The sequence below is a fragment of the Bos mutus genome, chromosome 6, assembly GCF_027580195.1.
Source record: "Bos mutus isolate GX-2022 chromosome 6, NWIPB_WYAK_1.1, whole genome shotgun sequence".
NCBI classification, from domain to species: domain Eukaryota; kingdom Metazoa; phylum Chordata; class Mammalia; order Artiodactyla; family Bovidae; genus Bos; species Bos mutus.
Genome location: NC_091622.1, coordinates 16,541,859 through 16,563,975, shown reverse-complemented (window position 1 = coordinate 16,563,975; position 22,117 = coordinate 16,541,859). Strand labels below are relative to the sequence as shown.

At 41.3% G+C, this 22,117-nt stretch overlaps 1 protein-coding gene across 2 annotated transcripts; it reads right to left on the bottom strand.

Moving 5' to 3' along the window:
- Window positions 1-339: 339 nt before the first annotated feature.
- On the bottom strand, window positions 340-20,978 carry ETNPPL (ethanolamine-phosphate phospho-lyase). 2 transcript variants are annotated; one of them, XM_005896236.3, is made up of 13 exons: window positions 20,764-20,978; window positions 17,987-18,105; window positions 17,562-17,721; window positions 15,208-15,282; window positions 10,938-11,028; window positions 9,774-9,890; window positions 7,951-8,033; window positions 6,921-7,146; window positions 5,845-5,999; window positions 5,140-5,229; window positions 4,786-4,916; window positions 3,150-3,217; window positions 340-1,725 (listed from the first exon to the last, which is right to left on the bottom strand). In XM_005896236.3, the coding sequence occupies exons 1-13, from the start codon at window positions 20,817-20,819 to the stop codon at window positions 1,603-1,605; spliced, it is 1,494 nt and encodes a 497-aa protein (XP_005896298.1). In that variant the 5' UTR covers window positions 20,820-20,978; the 3' UTR covers window positions 340-1,602. The 2 variants fall into 2 exon arrangements, with proteins under 2 accessions (XP_005896298.1, XP_070228125.1); XM_070372024.1 differs by lacking the exons at window positions 17,562-17,721; window positions 17,987-18,105.
- Between the last annotated feature and the right edge of the window lie 1,139 nt (window positions 20,979-22,117).

The window sequence follows — 22,117 nt, the reverse complement described above, 5'->3', positions numbered from 1 at the left end:
ACAAAATGACTTGGCCGGTTGACATCAGACACTTGGACATTAGCCACCCCCACAATAGGCATAATGGCACATGAGCAGGGTGGCCAAGGCGGCAGAGACGGAAACAGTTTCTTTCAAGGAGACAAGTACTTTCTCAGCACACAAGGAGTGTTCCCAGGAGTACTGACCTGTGCTGTAAAAGGTCTAATGGTCTTGGAATTAACCTTGGTTTCATAGAAGCAAACCACAGAGACCTTCATGCTTTCTCCTCTCTACCTGGGAATCAATCTTGGTGCAATCCAGCTCAGACCCATAGTCAATTATACATTTAGGAGACGAAACTATTTTAACAACAAGACCTTGCATTTTCACAGCATTTTATTATGGTCAACTCATAAAGGAAGCTTTTTACATTTAATTTCCCCCCCAACATCTTTCTCAGCTATCATGAAACGGCCATAGCAAAATTATTTAACTCATCTTTATAGAACAAAAACCAATGCACAGGGAATTCCCCGGCGGTCCAGTGGTTAGCACGCTGTGTTTCCACTACCACACTACCAGGGCCCAAGTAGTGTTCAATTCTTGGTTGGGCAGTTAAGATCCCACAAGTCATGAGGCACAACCCCAAAACAAAGAACGCTTCCCCCCCAAAAAACCCAACATACAAAGCTTAATAACTGTTAGGAGGGCAATTGAGAAATAATGAGAAGTCAAGGCTAAAAGTCAAATTTCTTCCAGGTCAGTACTCACACAAGCCTCCAAGTCTCATGGCACTTGCACATTTAAGGAAGAGATTCTTGAAGATCTCTCTGTGTGTCAGGGTTGATAGGCTGGATGAGAAGGAGAAGAGGATTGCTTGCAAAGTTAATTTCTCATCTAGTAGCTAAGTGACTTGCCAAGATGACAGTCTGATTAGCCAGAGCCGAGGTGAATGTGGTGCTCTGGCTACTGCTCCAGCTCCATGTTTAAGTGTTTCTGTGTCTACTCCTTGTCTGGCCTCTGCACCTGTGCCCTCATCCCCAGAGGATCACGATTAACCTAGTTCCCCAACAAGAGTCCAGATTATTCATTCCCTTCTTCACATTTGCTATGTGATTTTTCCCCAAATGGCTTTTGACTTTACCACCCAACTCTATGATTCTCCGAGAAAGAACAGTACATACTTCTCTAGTCAAAAAAAATTTTTTTTTGGTTCTTATCATCTTTTATTTTATTATAGCCATAAATATTTATAAATTAAATCATTAAAGAATTCAATATTTTAAGGCACTAAGTCTCCAAAGTTCAGGAACCTACTGTACTTTACTCTGTCATGTCAAAGATTAAAACATCAGAAGTAAAACTGTCAACTTAATAAATATTTCATTTGAAGCTTAAATTGAGTAGAATAAAGGAAGTACTTGCAGAAATCTCAAGTAAGGAATTAATAGGCTAAATGCTGAACTAATAGTCTTGACATGGTTTGATTATCATTTGGATTAATCTTATGACTCACTGACTTTATACCTCTGAGTAAATGCAAACATTTCTTTCAGAGGGTACAGCAGAGCTTTAACAGCAGGGACTATCTGCACTCATCCTCTGTAACTCCGGACATTTATCTTGTAAAACGCTCATCTCTCACGTCCTGAGCCTCTTGCTGAGCAGTGAATCTGTGCACAATCCATTTCTCTTTTGGCTGGGATTTTCTCTGGATTCCAGGCTGCTGTCTCTGAGCAATTCTGACTGTGCTTCCTTGGGCATCTGTAAGACAAGCGTACAAATTCCAGAGGGCAGCCCACTGCTAACGCGCCCAGCCTCCAGCCTCCGCAGAGCTGACCCCACAGGAATGCGGCGTGTGGGAGAACACAAAAGCAGCACAGCACAGCACAGGAGTGCTGTGTTAGGGCGTTGTTCCTCGCTAACCCCGATTACTACCTTCCACAGACACCAGAAATGTAATAGCAACCTAAAATCTGGGAGTCCAAGCCAAACTCAGAAAGGCATGCTAACTTTGCCAGCTCCGCAGTGGCATTTCTGGTGGGGGAACTCTTTTTTCAGAGTCCCTTTTCAATAAGCTCCTTTTCAATGCTTATAGGCTTCCTGGTGGTGCTAGTAGTAAAGAATCCACCTGCCAATGAAGGAGACGAAAGAGACACTGGTTCCATTTCTGGGTTGGTAAGATCCCCGGGAGGAGGGCATCGCAAGCCACTACAATATTCTTGCCAGAAGATGGACAGAAGAGCCTGGTGGGCTACAGTCCATGGGGTTGCAAAGAGTCAGACACAACTGAGGGTCTGAGCACTTTCCAAAACTTGCTAGGTTCAGACAGCCGTGATTCTGCCCCAGACTCTCTATGCGACTCTCACACAGCAGAGGGGAGCTGATCCCTAGCATTGGTTTGTGTTGCACCAAGAAACAGAAGCACCCTGTGAGCTGATCATTTGCCCTCATTCAAAGGGCCTCATGCTTTTCACTCAGGGAAAGGGCTTTTCTGACTACACTCGATGTGTAGGCGGACTCGAGGTACCGAGGGTTCCTTTATGCGTCAGAGTCATAAACAAATAACAGATTATGCAACAGAGACTCTCAAGGTTTTGCCTTTCTGTTTCCTGACCTGGGGAGCCCTTTCTTACAGCCTGGGGAGCTTAGGGAGAGAATGGGGAAGCCCTCTGCTGGCAGCACATCAAATGCAGAAACTAGGCCACTCAGCGCCAGACAGTTCCCAGGCCCTGTTGCCAGTCGAAGTTTCTACTTTAATTCAATGGACAATCGAACTCTGGCATTTTGAAGTCACACCGCCGAAGCTTTTGTTGATTAAGAAGTGGGATGTGGGACTTCGAAGCAGTATCAAGCATCACTCAGAAAAACAGGAAGGAGTTCAGGACATTTGCTATCCTCTCTCTCTATATTTTGAAGGCCCTCTTTGCAAGCCTGAAGGTTATTATGATTATTTTCAGCATGGGAATGACCCTGTAAAAATGGTTGTTTGCTTTTATAGATGTCAAGTGGCATGACACTTGCCTTGGAATTTAATTGTGCACTCAGAATTGCAACAGTAAGCCAACTGTAGCAAAGGTGGGTTTGTTCTAAAAGTCACTGTACAATTTTAAAACATTTGCATTCCTTTTTATCAAATTTCTCCAATTTTAAACTTTTCCCTTAAATATTAAGCAAGTGACTCTTACCTTGGTTCTGCAAGGAGTATTCTTAGAGATCCCACTCTCAGTTTCAGCTCCAGTGGCTTCTTCTAAACCTTCATCAAGGTAGATAAGATGGAAAAAAAACATAAAACATAAATATAAGACATTTTAAAAAATCCTTAAGAAAAACAAAAAACCCATTTTGGTAACTACAGGGATACTCTTACTAGAGAAAAATAGAGAGGTCCACGTGTTTTAAAATCACTTCTCTTCAACTTTTTTGCAGCATTTCACCATTACACGTGACTCTCAGCCTGCATTAGCTCCGTCTCATTCACATTGTTAAAAGAATTGTCCAGACCCACTGCTAAAAATGTTCAGGCTCTGAGCTGAATTTTAAGTAATAGTGACATTTGTCCCAACATGTACTCTGATCCACCTGGCCTTCAAGGGACCAGAGGAAACAGGTGTGTGAGGACTGCTGGCCAGGTTTGGGCGTCTCTTAGTCCAAAGACAGTGACCGTATTACAAATAACTTGGGGCTGCCTCTCAACTTTCCAATATTAATGATCTATTTTGTATACTGCACTGATTCCTGGCTTATCAGCCTTATCCCAACCCCAAGAGGCTGAGTGGGAGCAGAGAAGTAAAATCTTAAAAATATACCTAAAAGCTCCAACATTTGAAAGGGCTTTATGTTTTTCAGTATGGTTTTACATTGCTCCCTTACTTAGCTAATCTCAATTTATGAAAAATAAATTAACCTAATTATTTAATGTGTATGCTCGGTCACTCAATTGTGTCCAACTCTTTGTGACCCCATGGATGGTAGCCCACCAGGCTCCTCTGTCCATTGCGATTCTCCAGGCAAGTGATTGCCACTTCCTAATTCAGGGGATCTTCCCAACTTAGGGATCAAACCTGCATCTCTTGTGTCTCCTACATTGGCAGGTGAATTCTTAACCACTAGCACCACCTGGGGAGAAGACAATGGCACCCCACTCCAGTACTCTTGCCTGGAAAATCCCATGGATGGAGGAGCCTGGTGGGCTGCAGTCCATGGGGTCGCTAGGAGTCGGACACTACTGAGCGACTTCACTTTCACTTTTCACTTTCACGCATTGGAGAAGGAAATGGCAACCCACTCCAGTGTTCTTGCCTGGAGAATCCCAGGGACAGGGGAGCCTGGTGGGCTGCCATCTATGGGGTCACACAGAGTTGGACACGACTGAAGCGACTTAGCAGCAGCAGCAGCACCACCACCACTTGGGAAGCCCAACCTCATTATTTAACAGAGGTCAAAAAAGATTAATTCCTATGACAGGCTATAATTCTGAATGATGAACAAATCCTCAAAAATGAAATTGCAGTAAGTGAAGCACAAAGTCAAATGAGTCAGGGAATAGCAAATAACTGTTAACCTATAGCCTATAAGTTTTATTAACAACATTTCAAGTATTTTCAGGGTATAAAGCTCAAAGACTCTTACACTGCAACATCTATGGTTTGTGGTACAATGAAGACATGCAATTATTTTTTTAAAGTGAAAATAAATGATAATATAAATTTATACAGTCATTTCCACCCTCCTTCACTTCTACCATGGACAACAAGATGCACTGTCGTGTATGACCAGGATGGAGTTGTGGGGGGCATCTTATTTAAAGATCTGTGGACAGACCTGTTAGAATACCATCAAGTTGTTCCACCATAAACTTGGCATCTTCCTCAGTGAAGCACATAGGTGGTTTTATTTTAAGGACGTTTCTGTGAGGTCCGTCGGCACTGAGAAGCACTCGCTTTTCTTTCATCCTAATTAGTGCAGGAAATACATGTGAGTGCATACAAGCAATAACTAAGATGATTTCAGAATGATGTGAACAGACAGCAATTTAGTGTATGCATGAAAGAAGTCATGTTTGTAATTGCAAGAGTCTTAAACTTTCCATATTCAGGGAGAAGAGAGGAAGTAAAAACATTCAAGAGGGTGGACATCATTCAAGCTGAGATACCAAACAGGTGAGGGGTGGTTTACTTGTAGATGATGTGCTGAGCTTCTGCTGTGGCGGGGGTCCTTTGCTGATGGTCCTTCACTAAGTCAATCCCAATAAAAAGGCCAACGCCCCTGAGGGAGATAAAGAAAGGAAACTTGACATATACTCTATCAAGCACCACATTGTCACAAAAAATTAACACAGTTGTCAAACTCAAGTTTGATTTGAGGCTGAATATGAGTCTCTTTAAAGGTAGTTGTTACTAGTTCTAATTAATCCATGATACCAATCCAGTGTCCACAGGACTCCTTAGTTTCTGAAATTAGTTTTTGTAATCCAGTTTTTTTTTTTCATCACATAATTGCAAAAAAAAAAAAAAAAGGCTTAAAAACAATCTTATACTATTTAGTTTCATATTACATCAATGATGATAAATACATATATGAAAAATAGTGATGTTTCTTAGATGTCATTTAAATTATTTTTTCATAGATCATATAGAGTTACTTTAAGGTTCTTCTTTTCACCTTCTAGCTGTTGAAATTATCCTGGCTTAATTTTTTTTAAAAAAGTGTAAGTCAGGAAAGATATATACCCAAAAGTTAAAAGTGATATATCTGGGTACTGAATGAAAAACGTTTTTTCAGTGTTTTCTAGATTTGGTTTTGTGTAATTTATTTTAAATTTATAAGCTCACCAATATTCATTTGGACATACAAATAACTACAATTCCTTGATAAACATACCTGATGTCTCCTATCAAAGTATGTTTAGTCTTCTGCTTATTCAGTAACTCAGTAAGATAATTCCCTACTCTTGTGGCATTTCCTTGAAGATCTTCATTTTTTATTACATCCAGGACGGCCAAACCAACAGCAGAAGATACTGGATTTCCTCCATACTGCAGAAAAAAGATAAATGAGAAAACAGACTAGTTGAATTCATGCTGTTGCTTCATCTATGAGAAATCTGGCTCATATTTAAGCAAGTAAAGATATAATTTCAATAAAATTTTCCCTTGTGATATTAGTTTTTTAAGTTTAGAATATAGCATAATTCTATTCATTCAGGATTGAGAATATAATTCTAAATTATATATATGCTACATAACTGGTATGAAGGACTACTGGAGAATGTATAAGTTCATCCAAACCAAACACAGATATTGTGTTGGGAATTAAGGATTTCAGAGTGTGGTTTAGTTAGAAGGATGTGGATTGCAGCACTTGAATATCTGTGTGGAAAAAAAAAAAAAAGCCAAAAAATGACATTTTCTCCAAATAATTTATGTTCCTAGATTTTGATTCTGAGTTTTAGCTGCAACAAGTCCTATTACACATATTGCACAAACTATAACAGTCTTTCCAAACTTGAGAATTTTACAACTTTTGGGGGCAAAATCAAGGAAATAAAATTTCCCAAAGATAGAAATTTAGTTAGTATCTCCTATGACAGCCATATAATATTTATAGTACTGAATCATCTAAACACTTCAGATGTGTTTTGAGAATTTAAGTGTGATACAAAACAAAAAAAGATCATATCATCTGTTAATGAAATATCATAACCTCTAGAGTTTACCAGGGCATCCATCTATCACTGGAACAATCAATAGGAACATTTTAGAAAGGGGAAAGATACAATAAAAAATACAAGGAGGATTGTGCCAAACAGAATAAAATATGGTTAGATCAAAGTCTGGCTTCGGTTCTGGGGTCATTAGCTGGCAACAGTGAGATTTATTCTTTATTACATTGGAAAGAAATGTAAGAACACACATAATTTTTCCCTCTTAGCATTAAAGTGGGAGGTCAAAATTTACCGTGTTGAAATACTCCATCCCAGAGGCACTGAAGGCTTCTGCAATTTCTTTGGTTGTTACCACGCATGCCATTGGGTGCCCATTGCCCATTGGTTTTCCCATTGTGACTATGTCTGGAACGAAGTCTTCGCCAAACATTTGGAAACTCCAGAAATGTTTCCCAACTCGGCCAAAGCCTACTTGAACTTCATCAGCTATAAACACACCTCCTGCTCCACGGACATATCTGAAAAGCAAAAGGGCAGCATGATGCCTTCAGGTCACTGACAGCCCCCATATCCTCCCTTCAAGATTCGGATTATTGAGGACTTAAAAAGAATGGTGTTAACCTGAAGTCTGTAATCTTTGTTAAAAACATTTCAGTGCTCAAATCCCCAGTGACATCTATGTGATGTCATTGACTTTGAAATATAATCATGTCATTTCCAGATAAGATATAGTTTATGTTGTTTGGGTTTATGCTGCTTAAAGTAAGCTCTACTGCAGTATTTTAAGTGGCAAGAGAAAAAAGTGAACAAAAAGTAATGTTAGCAGAGTTAGTCTTCAACTTTTTACTAATCAGCAAAGCTTGGACACCAATCAATCAGAGAGGATGCCGGGTGGGTAAAGTGGGGCAGAGCCCGCAAGGACCCCCCGGCTAGACTGTGTTCAAACCCTTTATTAGCTGGGATCTTGGAAGGTGAGGAGTTCCAGGAGTCCTGGGCGGCAGGCACTCCCAAGTGGCTATTTACCATCTAGTCCCTGGTGGCTCAGCAGTAAAGAACCTGCCTGCCAGTGCAGGAGACTTGAGTTCGATCCCTGGGTTGGGAAGATCCCCTAGAGAAGGAAATGACAACCCACTCCAGGATTCTTGCCTGGGAAATCCCATGGACAGAGGAGCTTGGTGGGCTACAGTTGGTCGCAAAAAAGTTTGACATGACTCAGCTACTAAACAACAATGGGAAGTACTTCCATACTTCGCGAACAACCAGATGACCCTGCGGAACTGTCACAGTTCCTTCTGTTTGACCAAAGATGCCCAAGTACATACTCTGCCACTTTCTGGAAGTAGCCTGCTGGAGGAATTATTTGTCCGCCACAACTCTGCATGGATTCAGCAATAAAGGCAGCAATCTATACAAGAGAAGATGGGGTCAAAGTCCATTCGGTCCCCCTCCCGTACCCCCTAAAAAAAAAAAAGGACTTCTTATAGAGAGGGTGACTTAAACATGGTTGGGAATGGACCCCTGGCAAGAGGCAAATTGGCCATTTGATTAAAAAGAAAAGATGTTCATGCTGGAAAAACAAGTGATCTGAAGCATTAGTTTCTGAAATTTTAGGTTTCTTATGAAACTACCACTAGAAATGGTGGAAAAGGTGCCTTCCATCTCTCCATAATTAATTTAAATGCAGTGTTTGCAGTAGGATCAACTGAATAATACGGATATCTTGATCAGTCTTTGATACGAGCCTCTACAAAATCACCCAGGTTGCAAACATATCACTGTAATGCCTATTTATTCAACTTGTTGAATTAGGACTGCCCGAGTCTGGACTTTTCACCAGGGAGGTGAGAAGGTGACCTGTGGTCACAGACCTTAGTTACTGGGCTCTCTTTCTGGTTCTTGCCCTGAACCAGGCTTACAACTTGACCAACATAGGCAATTCACCATAGACCTGCAGAGGAAATAGTCTAGAGGCTAAGAAAGGAGAAGAAAAAAATCACTAAATTCAGAGGAAGCATGGAAATAGTATGAGATAAGAAGTCAAGCCATCAACTATACTTCAATTAAAAACAAACATACAAGGGAACCAAGGTTCTACTCTAGACTACCTCTTTTAAGATATGAAAAATGAATGGGTTAGGAAGAAAAAGAAGAAAATAGCTAAGAAAGGCAAATGACTCTCCAGTCATTAAGATAAAAATACTTGAACTGGAAAACACAAAGTCTTCATTTTTCTCTCAATTAATAAGTTTTTTAAATTGCCATATTGATGCCATAAATCAATTTAAAGGCAAAGCATATGTCAAATCACATTAAAACTTCATGTAAGTAACCCCTACGTGGGTTGAGAATTTAACATTAGGCTGAAGGCGGAAGATGGTAGAGTGAAGGGCTGAGAAAACAAAAGCTCTTCCTACTCGGTAGGATTTTGGTTTGTTTTAGAAGTGCAGACCCCGGGATGTCCCTGGCAGTCCAGTGGCTGGGACTTCACCTTCCAATACAGGGAGTGAGGGTTCTATCCCCAGGGAGGGAGCTAAGATTCCACATGCTTTTCAGCCAAACAAAACAAAATAAAACACTAAAACATGAAACAGAAGAAATATTGTAATAAATTCAATGAAGATTAAAAAAAAAAAGTGCAGACACAGATTGGAAGAGCATTTTCCTGCTTGGTCTTACCCAGGCTCAGCACCTTCAGGAAAGCTGAACCAATCCTAGGGAAAACTAAGGCTCCCAGGGTCCAGGAGCCTGCATTGATCCTGAGGCCCTGGGGCTACCCTGCCTCTTCACCTTACGTTAGCCCCTCATGTTACTCTCATTTGGAATGTTCTGTCCATGGGCTATCACCTTTCTTAATTCTCTCCTCCTATCCCTTTGCACCAGAGTCTGCATCCCACTGGGAAGGTTAGAATCTGACCACCAGTTCTGAAACAGGTACAATAATTACATTTCCAGGATAAATAAAAATAGTCTTAGAGGCATGACTACAATAATGCATTTTTTGATATATGAACTAAGTGAAAATGTAACCAGAGAAGAACAGAAAGGATTTGCCGTCTAATCCTTTTCCACCTCTCTAGTGTATCGTGATAATTTCAATCTATTTTATGAAAGATGTTAACGTGTTTCCAAAGCTGCAAATACAAACCTTCCTTCCGCTGTTATGAGCTTCGTCAATAATTTTCTTCACTTCATCTGCATAAGCACTGGCCGGGTCTGCATGGTCTTCTCTGTATTTTCCTCTGTAAGTATCTGGAGCTGGTGCCTGAAAACATCAAAAGATATAACAGTTTCTCATGATCTTTCTCCTGGACAAATGAGCTTTTAAGAAAGGGTATTTCCCCACAAGAGCATAATAGAAAGGTGACCTATGGATTTATGTGACTCGAGGTTCTTCTGCTCTTTTTCCTTAACATTTCTGAATTCAGTGACACTTGAAATCTTTGCATTGTGAACAGGAGCTTGGATTTACTTCTAGGCCCTTGGAAGTCAAAATTGCATCCCTGATCACATAAGGGGCAATTCAAACAACAAATGTGATTATGTTATTTGAAAATTTCAATGAATGGGAACTGTACTAACTGTTCTATGTAGAAAATAGGGACCTCCCTGGTGGTCCAGTGGTTAAGACTCTGAGCTTCCAAAGCAGGAGTGTGGGTTCGATCTCTGGTAGGTGAACTAAGATCCTATGTGCTGTCTGGTGAGGCCAAGAAATACTTTTTAAAAAGAAGAAGAAAATAAACCAGCACTTACCAACTATATAGCAAATTGTAATCATTCAGAAATTCAGAGTGCTTTAGGAGTAATTTCAGATCTTAAAATTTTGAAAAAATGTATTCATGATTCTCTTAAAAACGTCCACTGATCCTTAATTAGGCCAAATGAGTTTTACTGCTTCAACAACTTGGTTTCTTTATTTTCTTTCATTTAATTATATTTATTTGACTTAATAAATTTACATAATAATTTAGCATAGAGTAATTTTAAGACAGTCATACACACCGGATGCAATTCTGAGTTTCAAGTTGGCTTCAGTGATAGAAAAAGTAATTGAAGATCCAGGGGCAAGAAAAATAAAATAAGAGCTGTGAATAACAGCTGTCACTACCACTGTACTGATTTGTATGGTACTCATCAATGGATTGTAACCCACATCTTGTCATTAGCTCTCTGACTTTTAGCAAGTCATGTAACAGCTCTGTACCTTGGTTTCCTTTTCCATGGTTTCATTTCAATGCAAAGACTGGTCTGGATTATCACTGGGCACTCTTCCAATAGTAACGTTCTGATTCTTGAATTCCAAGACACTTACCACATGCACAAATTCTTTCTTGACATCTTTGCCCTTTTGAAATTTATATGGACTGATCTCAATTAAAGATGATAGGTGACCGTGGTAAGCGCTGAAACAAAAAGGAACGGTAACCAACATCATTCAAAGCAGGATGCTCTTCCAGGATGTGAAAAATAGTATTGTGTATCATCCAGGGAGAATCTCAACATTGGTGCCAGATTTAACTATATGGAATCCTATTTTTCATGGTAGGACTGGCCATTAATTTGTCCAGCTCTCCTGATTCAGGCAATAAAACACATAGAAAGCCAAGTATGTATCCTTGTAGGCAGTTTTTAGCCAGAAAAAAGCTTAATTTCTTTGGCTTGTATTAGCTCTGCTAAATTAGATTAAGTATAAAATATTATTTTCTCTAGTTTCATGAGAAATATCAGATGTATGTATTCTTTAAATGCATTTTATAGTTATATTCTAGTAAATTTTAACAAATTTATATCATAAAATGGGCTGTGTTTCTTTTTTTTTTTAATTAATTTTATTTTATTTTTAAACCTTACATAATTGTATTAGTTTTGCCAAATATCAAAATGAATCCACCACAGGTATACATGTGTTCCCCATCCTGAACCCTCCTCCCTCCTCCCTCCCCATACCATCCCTCTGGGTCATCCCAGTGCACCAGCCCCAAGCATCCAGCATCGTGCATTGAACCTGGACTGGCATCTCGTTTCATACATGACATTTCACATGTTTCAATGCCATTCTCCCAAATCTTCCCACCCTCTCCCTCTCCCACAGAGTCCATAAGACTGTTCTATACATCAGTGTCTCTTTTGCTGTCTCGTATACAGGGTTATCGTTACCATCTTTCTAAATTCCATATATATGCGTTAGTATACTGTATTGGTGTTTTTACTTCTGGCTTACTTCACTCTGTATAATAGGCTCCAGTTTCATCCACCTCATTAGAACTGATTCAAATGCATTCTTTTATATGGCTGAGTAATACTCCATTGTGTATATGTACCACAGCTTTCTTATCCATTCATCTGCTGATGGACATCTAGGTTGCTTCCATGTCCTGGCTATTATAAACAGTGCTGCGATGAACATTGGGGTACACGTGTCTCTTTCCCTTCTGGTTTCCTCAGTGTGTATGCCCAGCAGTGGGATTGCTGGATCATAAGGCAGTTCTATTTCCAGTTTTTTAAGGAATCTCCACACTGTTCTCCATAGTGGCTGTACTAGTTTGCATTCCCACCAACAGTGTAAGAGGGTTCCCTTTTCTCCACACCCTCTCCAGCACTTATTATTTGTAGACTTTTGGATCGCAGCCATTCTGACTGGTTGTGTTTCTGTTTAGGATGGTTTCTAAAGGATGTCCAATAGCACATTTTGAACAAATGCAAATTGGTAAGGAATAGGAGGTTTTTTCAAAAAGAACTAAGGTTGAGAGGTGATCGAACTTAGTTCTTCCTAAGGTTGTGAAATTCCTTTCTTTCACTTAAAATCAGGTGGCTATGCTATTTCCCTGAATGTTTTTTTCTTCCAAGATATATATAATCAGGAAACTGGAAATTATAAGGGCTTCCCAGGTGGTGATGGTGGTAAAGAATCTGCCTGTTAATGCAGGAGACATAAGAGACAGGGGTTTGATCCCTGGGTTGGGAAGATCCCCTGGAGGAGGAAATGGCATCCCACTCCAGTATTCTTATCTGGAGAATCTCCATGGGGTTGCAAAGAGTCGGGCATGACTAAGTGTCTGAGCACGTGCACACACAGTAGATCAAATGTTGATATCTCTCTTTCTGTGCCAGCACATAACAGGCTCTGTCTCTCTCTGGAAATTATAAAAGGCCCATGAATAGATAAAGCAAAGAGGGAGTACTTCCTCTACCATAGATTAAAACATCCTACAAAGCGATAACAATGAAATTAGTATGGTATTGGAATAAGAACAAAGTTATGACTGGGACAGAAGCAAGCTCAGCCATACGTAAATGGCAACACAATGGCCTCTAGGTGGAGTTAATTGAGGAGCAGTTACAGACAGTAGAAGAAAATGAAGAGCATCTTTGTGATCTGAGGGATGGTGATGGGTATGTATGGGGGAAAGATTTTAACAAAACTTAGAAAACCAAACCATAGGAAGAAAATGCAAACTCTTGGATTCAATCAAAATTTTTTTGGGTAGATGGATGTCATAGACAAAGTTAAAAGGCAGGTGATAGATTGGGAAAAAATATTTGTAATGTCTCAAATAAAAGAGGCTAACTTCCAAAATGGTCTGTGTGCATAAAGAATCACTTGGGAAACTTGGTTTCTGGACTCTGCCTCTAGAGACTCTCTTTAACTGGTCTGGGGTGGGGCCTGGGCACTGACTGGCACTATAAAAAGAACATTTCCCCAGGTCTTTCTAAAACACAGTCCAGGCTGAGATCCTCTGATCCAGTCTATGCATGCAACCACAAAAACAAGGATGGGAATCCCAGTAGAAAAACTGGGTAAAGAATATAAGCAGATAATTCTCGAAAAAAAGTGGGTCAGTCGCTTAGTTGTGTCTGACTCTTTGCAACCCCATGGACTATAGCCCGCCAGGCTCCTCTGTCCATTGGATTCTCCAGGCAAGAATACTGGAGTGGGTTACCATTTCTTTTTCCAAGAGATCGTCCCAATCCAGGGATCGAACCTGGCCTCTCTCATTGCAGGCAGATTCTTTACCATCTGAGCCACCAGTGAAGCTAATTCTCAGAAGGGGAGAGTCACAAATGTACAATAAGCATATGAAGAGATACTCAATCTCATAATTAGAAAATTGCAAATACAAACAACATTGATATTATTTTATACTTATTAGACCAGAAACTATTAAAGGAAAAAAAGGCACAATCCTCTCAGGCTTTGCCCAGGATATGGGGAAATGGAACATTTCATGCACTGGGTAGAGTGTTTCAACCACTCTGGAGACCGACCTGACAGCATTTAGTCAAATCAATAATGTTTACAGTATCCCTATGGCCTAGCAATCCTGTTTCTGGGTGCTTATTCCTAAGAGATCCTCAGAAAGGTTCATAAGGGCACATGTCTAAGGGTGCTTACTGCAGTGCTGCCTGTGGTAGCTGGGCATAGAGAGCAGTCAGTGTCCATTCTGCGATAGGCAGCATCATGCCTGCCCTCCCCAAAGATGCCCACGTTCTAATCCTCAGAACCTGAGAATATGTTACATGGCAAAGGGGACCTTGCAGATGTGATTAAGCATCATGAAATGGAGTGATAATCCTGGAGGGGCCAATGTTATTACAAGAGTCTTTATAAGTGAAAGAAGGTGGCAGGGGGATGGTGGTCAGAGACAGGGATGTGATGGAAGCAGGGGCTGGAGTGATGGCATGGCTGGCTCTGAAGGTGGATGAAGGGGCCCAAAGCCAAGCAAGGCAGGCAGCCTCTAGAAGCTGGAGGCAAGGCAACACATTTCCCCCTAGAGTCTCTAGGACTGCAGCCCTACTGCCACCTAACTTGCAGCCCAGTGAGGCCCATTTTGGACATCTGACCTCCAGAACTGTAAGAGAATAAATTCATGTTGCTTAAACCACTGTTTGTGATAATTTGCTGCAGTCACAATAGAGAATGACTACATCAACCAACACATAAAACAAGAGAAGCCCTATAGATGGGCAAGAAATGAGGTGCATGTTCAGTTCAACCCTGTGTGTGAGATTAGTGGGGTGGGCAGGCAGAAACAATTAAAAAAAAAAAATCTCAGTTAAGATAGAAGTTGTCAAATTGTAATGAATTTGGGACTTCTCTGGCAGTCCAGTAGGTAAGACTTCTGCTCCCAATGCAGGAAGTCTGGGTTTGATTTCTGGTGGGGGAACTAAGATCCTGCATGCTGTACAATGTAGCCAAAACCGCCCCCCCCCCCTTTTTTTTTTTAAACTTGGCTGCTTGTAGTCATTAAAATTTGCTCTAAATTACTGTCTTTTAAATCAATTACATGGATAATCACATTGCAGTGGCTCAGTAAATAGTTAATGTGTGAAAGTAAATTCTAATTCATACAAAGCCCATGAGACCATGACCACAGGACCCAAAAGAGCCTCCAGGTGCTTGGAAAGAATTAAGTGTTCTCTAGGCCAGAGTTGGCCTTGAAATCTTAAACATAATAATAAAAAAAAATCCTTGTGCCATCCAGCCTCCTCTGTACCTACTTCTGGTATTAGTGTAGATAGGATCAATGTGTTTTCATCTCGGAAGGACCTTTCTGCTGAGAAGTTTCGTGTCCAAGACTTACTGGTCAAGAGTGATCACATCTTGGTGGCCTCTGAACTGCCGAGCCAGGCGTAAGGCTAAGTCATTGGCTTCCGATCTATTAAGATAGTAGAGAGAGAGGAGCAATGTGACATAAGCTCTTTAAAAATCCTTTGAAATGCTATTTTCAAAGTTGAGGATTTCAACTACACAGAACTGCATAAATAAATAAGTTGAGGTCATCTTTTCCCCCTCAATCTTGCCCAGCCAGCCATCTCACATCATCCTAAGTTCCCCAGATGTCTTCAAAAAAGAATGAGACGCACGTGGAAACTCAGCACAAATTAAGGATATACTGCTTATTTCAAATTCTGGCCCCGTTCAGCCATATCATAGGTGACTAAGTTTGAGGAGCCCAAGAAACCTATATTAAGTGTGATCTCAATGGGAGGAATCGGAGTCTAAGGTCCCACTAACCGGAGGGCCGCTGAACCGTGTTGTGCTGACCTAATACTTGATTAGTTTCTTATCTGGAAAATGAAGATCAGGGCTTCCCTGGTGGCTCAATGGTAAAGAATCCTCCTGCCGGTGCAGGAGACAGGGATTCAACCCCTGGCCCAGGAAGATCCCACGTGCTGCTGCTGCTGCTAAGTCGCTTCAGTCGTGTCCGACTCTGTGCGACCCCAGAGACAGCAGCCCACCAGTCTTCCCCGTCCCTGGGATTCTCCAGGCAAGAACACTGGAGTGGGTTGCCATTTCCTTCTCCATCCCGCATGTTAAGGAGCAGCTAAGCCCATGGGCCACAACTACTGAGCCCACTTGCGGCAACTACTGAAGCCCGTGTACCTGGAGCTCATGCTATGCAACAAGAGAAGCCACCAGTGAGAAGCCCACATACCACAACTTGGAGAGCAGCCCCGCTCGCTTCAACTAGAGAAAACTCCAAGCTGCAACGAAGACCCAGCATCACCAAAAATAAGTAGATCGATGGATAAACGAGACTTTAAAAAATGAAGATCGTAATCTTTCTATCTGCTGTAGAGAGTCTAGATATACTACTCAGACACAGGTGGAAAAGTAATCTTTTGTGGAATGTTTATCATGCGCCAGGTATTATACTGTTTTACTTATACCGATTCTCATAACTACTCTTCAAGGCAAGTATTGTCATCTTTTTATGGGTGAAGGCTCAGAGAGGTTAAGTAACAAGGATAAGTTCTCACAGCTACGAAGAGGTAGAGCCAGTGTTGACTGAAGCCTGGTTAACTTCCAGAATGTTCTTTGTATGAATACTATTCCAGGCTCTGTTACCTCCAGTCTTTGGTGACAGTGCTCTTTAAGGCTAATCATTCTTTGACAGCATAGGATTCTTTGGAAGGGAAAGTCAAATACTACGCTATTTAATTCACTGAAGGCAAGAATGCTTTAAAACAACAAATTAGATCCTAACATGTCTTAATTCTTTACAAAGAAAAAAAAAAAAGAACAATTTTCTGGTTATAAATTGGGTTTTAGAATACCTCATTGAAAAGAGAAGTGTGGAAGCCCCCTGGCAGTCCGATGGTTAGGACTCCGAGTTTCTACTGGAGGGGGCTGGGTTCAATCCCTGCTGGGGAACTAAGATTCCACAAGCCTCAGGCATGGCCAGAAAGAAAAGGAATCACAGAATCTCTTTTAGTTTTAGTATATATGTACATATATATCATTTAAAAAATAAGAGTCTGTGTTGTATAGACAGCTTTCCTCCTAATAGGTAAGCTTTTCACCTGTCTATAAACATGTATTTTCAAAAACATACTTTTTTTTTTTTGCTGCACTTCCCGGCTTGTGGGATCTTAGTTCCCTGACCAGGAATCAAACCCAGGCTCTCTGAAGTGGAAGCTTGAAGTCCAAACCACCGGGCTGCCAGGGAGTTCCCCCCAAAACATACTTTTTAATGTCTGCATAATATTCAACAGAATGGGATACAATCATTTGAATTTATAGAATTTAAAAGTTGTAACACATCTATTCACTTGAATTTATTCCTTCCTCCTTTGTGTTTGTGCTGGGGAAATGTTTAGGGATCCCTACTGGTGCACCTTCCCCATCTATCACCAAAGAAGCGTGGTAGTAAAAAGTCTTGAGTGACTCGCACATGTTAATCATGGGACTGCACGTTCAGGCTACATCAAGAGCCTTGGAACACAATGTAAGGTATCTTATCTACAAGGAGCTGGTGGGCCCAAGTGAAAGAACCAGGACATCAGGTCCCCCATGCAGGGTCATTAGTAAGAGTCTCAGGCAACCTGTTTAGGTATTCCTACTCCACCAGCAATCAAAATAGAAAAGACGTGTGAGAGAGGAAACAAGGAGATTCATGGGAATGGGGATGGCTGGAAAAACCTTGAAACCTACCCTGAATTTGTAAAATAGCAAACAGAGAGTCTGTCCGGCAGGGTTGCTGAGAGGCGCTTGGCATACTCAACAATGTTGTCGTGGAGGAATCGAGAATTTGTATTTAGTAGTTCCATCTGTTTCTGGGCAGCTTTGACCACTTCTGGGTGGCAGTGTCCCACTAAAATTTAAAAGACAAAAGTCCTCAAAATGAGTTACAATTCGAAATGCCTGGGAAGTGAGGCAGATTCTGAAGCAAAAAAAAAAGAAAAGTTGATCCTGTTCCTCTCCCAGATTTTGTTCTAGCTTTTCCCAGCCTAGGACTAAGGGCCCTGTTCAGCCGAGGAACTGCAGCCACTGCAAATCCTGGGACAAATATCAATGGTGCCAAGGCTGCCTTAATCCATAAATGTATCCTTCAAGGCACAACAAAGACAGCACATTACCATGGGCAACGTTGTTGATGCAATCCAAGTACTGGTCACCTTTCTCGTCAAACATGTACTGCCGCTGGGCTCGCACTATTTTGATGGGATCCGCAGCAAAGAAAACTTTGCATGAAGGCCTAGAAATAATGAAAGGAAACACTTTGGTCTGGTAGGACTGCTCAGTGTTTGCCCTTCTCGGTCAAGGTCACGATGGGTGGAAAATTACAATTACATAAAAGAAAGGGAAAACACAACCTAGGTGACATTTTTTTTTTTAAATTTCATATTAGCCTGGAAACTTTTACCTTAACCCCCCATCCGTGACATTGCTCACATTTCTTATGCTTGTTATATTAAATTTGCCATGATCTGACAATACTTTTTAGAGGCCCATGGATCAACTCTGACAGCTCTAATTACACAAACCAAGAACTAATTTTCCTTTGGGAAATTTTGTTCAACTAGGAAAAAAAAAATTTTTTTTTGAGCCTTCCTATATATTAAGAACTGATAGCTATTACAAATATTATCTCATTTAATCCTTCCAACAATAATATAATAGGAGTTATCATCATTCTCACTTTTATAGGTGAGAAAACAGGCACAGAAAAATTAAGAAGCTTGGTTCAAGCCAATAAGAGAGAAAACCAGAATTTGGAAGCAGATTTTTGTCTTGATTGTAACTAGATTTACCACGGTGACCAAATTGAAATGTATGGAAATATTGAATCGCTATATTGTATAGTAGGAATTAACACAGTGTTGTAGGTGAATCATGCTTCAAAATAAACTCATAGAAAAAAAGAGATTACACTTCTTGGGAAGAGCTGGGAGGCAGGGAAATCAGATGAGTATAGTCAAAAGGCGCAAACTCCCATTTATAAGGTAAATAAGTACTAAGGTAAATAAGTATCATGTACAACATGATAAGGGCGTCTTACCTTTTAACATGATTGATTATAACACTGCTGTATGTTTTATACGAAAGTTGTTAAGAAAGCAAATCCTAGGGGATTTTCTATTTCTTAAATTTTGTATTAATGGGATGATGGATGTTCACCAAACTTAACTGTGATAGTCATTTCATGATGTAAGTCAAATCGTTATGCTGTGAAACTCAAACTTAATACAGTGCCGTACGTCAATTACATACCAATAAAATTGGAAGAAAAAAAAGACTGTCTTATGCCATTGCCCAAAATAGAGCTTGCTTGTCATCTAATCTCTCCCTCAAACCTACCTGTAAAGAAATGAATAGCACTAAAACCTACTACAAATAACTTAGTGTTAAATAGTGTGCAGGAGATTTTACAGATCATTTTCATGTCTTTTAATTGGTTCTTGTTCTGCAGCAAATAGATTTTCCATTCTTAAATAATACGATCCAATTATTATTCTAACCTTTTAACCCACTCTTTTGAGTCTAATAAAATGTCATCCCTATTTATGGTTACTTGGTGGCTGTCTGGAGTACAAGTTTTAGCAACATGAAAACATTACAAACATTTCTGATCTTGGCTCCATGGATGTTTAGAAACTAAACAAAATATATTATTATTATTTATATTTATTTATTTATTTTTTTGGTCATGCCATGAGGAAATGTGGGATCCTAGTTCCCCAACCAGGATTGAACCCAAGCTCCCTGCATTTGAAGCAAGGAGTCCTAATCACTGGACCACTAGAAAAGCTCCCAAAATATAGTTTTATTTTGGTGGCTTTGCATGCACAGAAAACATGTTCCCATGTGCACTAGAGTAGTTTAGAGGGTAAATAGTTACGTATTAAACTGATACACAACAGTTTAGAAAGTACTGTAATTATTGTGAATAAGTAATAAAATTTTTAAAATACCTAAAATTAAGTGTCATCAGCTAAAATGAAACTAATGAGAATTTCTTATTGGTTCAAATTCAGTTGTTAGTTTATTAACTACAAGTTAAAATCCAGAAAAATTCTTCCTTATGAATGTGGGCTGAAAACTGTGGACTTGACCTTGCCTTTTTGTTAATGTACTTCCCACCTTGCCACTCAGACTTTCATAGAAGAGGAATTTAATGTGACAGAGATCACAAGGTAACTTGACACTCTTCTAGGACCAGAGCCCAGGTCTGACTTAAGTATGGGTCCTGTACGCTCACTCACCAAGTCGTTTATACTATTAATGTGAGCAAAACGAAAATAGACCCGAGAGAACCCTGCATCTTTACGTTGTAGTGCGGGCACATCTGGGGAGACCAAGGTGAGTAAGGGCATCTTACCCTTTAAAAAGTGTCCACGCTTCCCACCCCCACCCCCCGCCTCCACTGGCTAGATTAACCTTTTACTTCTTAACGAAGCGTGCAAGAAGGAAGAGTTGGCTTTCAACAAAAGTTGTCAGAATTACTTTTCATAGCCATCGTCAAAAATATTTCAGAGTTCATACTTATGGAAAACTTTCGAGTAGGTGAGCGTGGCGGAGAACTACCCTTCTCCCCTTCCAGAGCCCAGCCCTGGAACGGTGTTCTTCAGTGGCTATCAACCCTCATGGTCAATTCCCCCAGCCAGCCCGCAGCCCTCAGCCTCGCCGCGGGCTGCAGAGCGCGGGGATCACCCGGGACCCGGCTGCAAGGGAGCCCCCCTGGGGCGCGGGCAGCGGCGCGTGCACGCAGGTGCGGCGGGCAAGCGGCAGGTCCCGCTCCCCGCGGGACCCCAGCCAGCCAGCTCCCGGCCCCGCTTCAGTTCTCCGCTCCCTGCGCTGGTGACCTGGTGATTCCCACTCTCTGCGCCTCTCTTCTGGGCTGGGGAGCCCTTACCCGATGTGTTTTCTCCTCAGAGCCAGGGTCTCTTGCTTGCTGTACAGCTCGCACATGGTGGCAGGGTGCCGGGCGCCCCCAGAGGTTTCCCTCTCCAGTCCCTGCGCCCGCGTCCGGAGCCCGCGGACGGCCTCAGCTGCGGCCCTTCCCTGTTTTCCCTCGTTGGGTCCCCTGGCCCTGGGCGTCGGAGGTCGAGGTCGGTGTCAACCCGCTGGGGTCATCTCCCTTTTAAGTCTTGCCCCGCCTTTGCCCTTCGCCAAGCCCCACCCTCCTCCTCCCTCCTCCGCCTGGTGCCCGCCTGGCCAGTGCCTGGGCTAGCCACTCAGTCGCCACCCCCCACCCCCGCCTCCGCTCTTGCCCCAGGCTAACTCGCTCCCTTCCCGCCCTGCTGCCCACTTCCCCTCCCCATAGTTGTTCTCCTAACTCGCCTTTTATTTTTCTAAGCCTGCCTCGCCATGGCCTTTCCTCCTTTTCTGCCTATGAATTCCCTCCTTCCCACTCTCTTTTTAAAATATTTATTTATTTATTTGGCTGCACTGAGTCTTAGTTGTGGCACGCAGGATCTGGGCCGCTTGCATCGAGAGCAGGAGTCTTAGCCACTGGACCACTTGGGAAGACCTCCTTTCTTTTTTTCTTTCTTTTCTTCCCTCCTTTCTTCTTTCCTTTCTCCCTTTATTTGTACACATTCAAAGATAGGCACTCCCTGGAGATAACAGGACTTTTGTCTCCATTCTCCTTTTGAGCAAGTTTCAATACCAAAATCTGCTTAACAAGAGTAAGAAGTCACACACCCAAAGGGTTAATCACAGGAACTCAGTCTGTTATTTGTTGGGAGGGATAATATATACCCCGGTTTCAAACACCTGCTTTAGAGATAATTGCACTTGTAGTTTCTCTGAAACGGTACAGATTACAAAGCATTGTAACAACCCTGACTGAGGTAAGCCTGAAAGTTACCACCTTATTTAACATATGGGAACAGTTATTACAGGTTTACCTGATGGGGAACCTGAATTCATTCCTAGGTTTCTTGACTTCCTTCAGGGTTCTCTTCTCTCACTGATCAAATTTAAAGTTAAATATGTGGACAGAAGGAAACCTAATTAACTATAGCACTAAATCATAAACTATTTGAAGAAGTAGAGATCATCTGATTTATCCCCTGTGCTTTGTAGATAAGGACACGTAGGTACAGGAAAGGTAAAATCTTATTATTCAAGGTCACACAACTGCTTAGCCATAGAGTTTAGATGAGATCGTTTCATTCTTTGTGTTTTTAAGACAGCAGAGAAAGCTTATTTTACCAGTAAGAACATGCTTGATAAATGTTTGTAACTTACCTTTCTCTTGAATA

What these genes read in the sequence shown, in the direction of transcription:
- ETNPPL (XM_005896236.3), bottom strand. Translation starts at nt 20,819, where the DNA reads ATGTGCGAGCTGTACAGCAAGCAAGAGACCCTGGCTCTGAGGAGAAAA. An exon ending in TGCTATTTTACAAATTCAGG is followed by an intron (nt 15,283 to 17,561) that starts GTAGGTTTCAAG and finishes CTATCTTAATAG; the next exon opens with ATCGGAAGCCAATGACTTAG. An exon ending in GATGTGATCACTCTTGACCA is followed by an intron (nt 11,029 to 15,207) that starts GTAAGTCTTGGA and finishes TTTTTGTTTCAG; the next exon opens with CGCTTACCACGGTCACCTAT.